At 46.1% G+C, this 822-nt stretch overlaps 1 protein-coding gene across 1 annotated transcript; it reads left to right on the forward strand.

Annotated features, from left to right (window-relative positions):
• Positions 1-246: 246 nt before the first annotated feature.
• On the forward strand, positions 247-791 carry Pmar_PMAR013338 (conserved hypothetical protein; the record flags this gene model as incomplete). Its single annotated transcript, XM_002779983.1, has 4 exons — positions 247-389; positions 434-533; positions 584-676; positions 732-791. 4 exons carry the CDS (start codon positions 247-249, stop codon positions 789-791), a joined length of 396 nt encoding a protein of 131 aa, XP_002780029.1.
• Between the last annotated feature and the right edge of the window lie 31 nt (positions 792-822).

Raw genomic sequence — 822 nt, forward strand, 5'->3', positions numbered from 1 at the left:
ACCAGATAACCGTTTTGTAGCGGCTAGTACTGATGGACGCTTATCGGTTTGGAATACTTATCAAGACACTGTTGTATGATACCTACCATTACCAACATCTAATTCGATTTCCTCTAGTTGTAGTACCTTCCTAGTTCCGAGTTGGTTGGTATTCTCCAGTTCAGTCCAATCAGTTTGGTTGTTCCTCCCCTCCCCCGTGATACGTCATCATGGCTGTCGGTCCATTGGCTCGGTACCATACTCCTTATGAGAGGCGTAGTTGCTGATTACTATATTGTGGTCAGGTTGGTGACTCGAATAGCGTCAGTAGCCGGTAATATGGTAGGGAGAGCCGTCGTGAGTGCATACAGGGATGCTGCTAAGCAAGCCGCACAGGCAGCAACGATGGCGTAATGCTTGCTGCCCTCGTCATTATGATAATACAACCGCTTAGGGCTGCTAAACGGAAGATGCCAGTCGAAGAGGCTCATAAGATATTAGGGATAGACAGCGCTGAGATACATAATGCTGAGGCTAGGGATATCCTAGCAGAGGTAGAATGATGTTTGGTCGTGGTAGGGATGTGTATGGTTCTGGGTATCAGCATTACAAGAAACTATATGATTTGAATAACCCCAATCCCCCTGATTTCTATGGCAGTCCTTATCTACAGTCTAGGGTGGAGCATGCGTATAAGGTAGTAGTAGTATAGATGTACTATTCTGGTGATGTGCTGAAGGGACGTGCTTTAGGTGGCATTGCAGGAGATACAGAAAGGCAAGAAAGCTGATGCCAAGGTTAAGAGTACATAAGGTGGCTATGACCCATTCAATGCCCTCATTT

The sequence above is a fragment of the Perkinsus marinus genome (genome assembly GCF_000006405.1).
Source record: "Perkinsus marinus ATCC 50983 genomic scaffold scf_1104296944730, whole genome shotgun sequence".
In the NCBI taxonomy this organism is placed as follows: Eukaryota; Perkinsozoa; order Perkinsida; family Perkinsidae; genus Perkinsus; species Perkinsus marinus.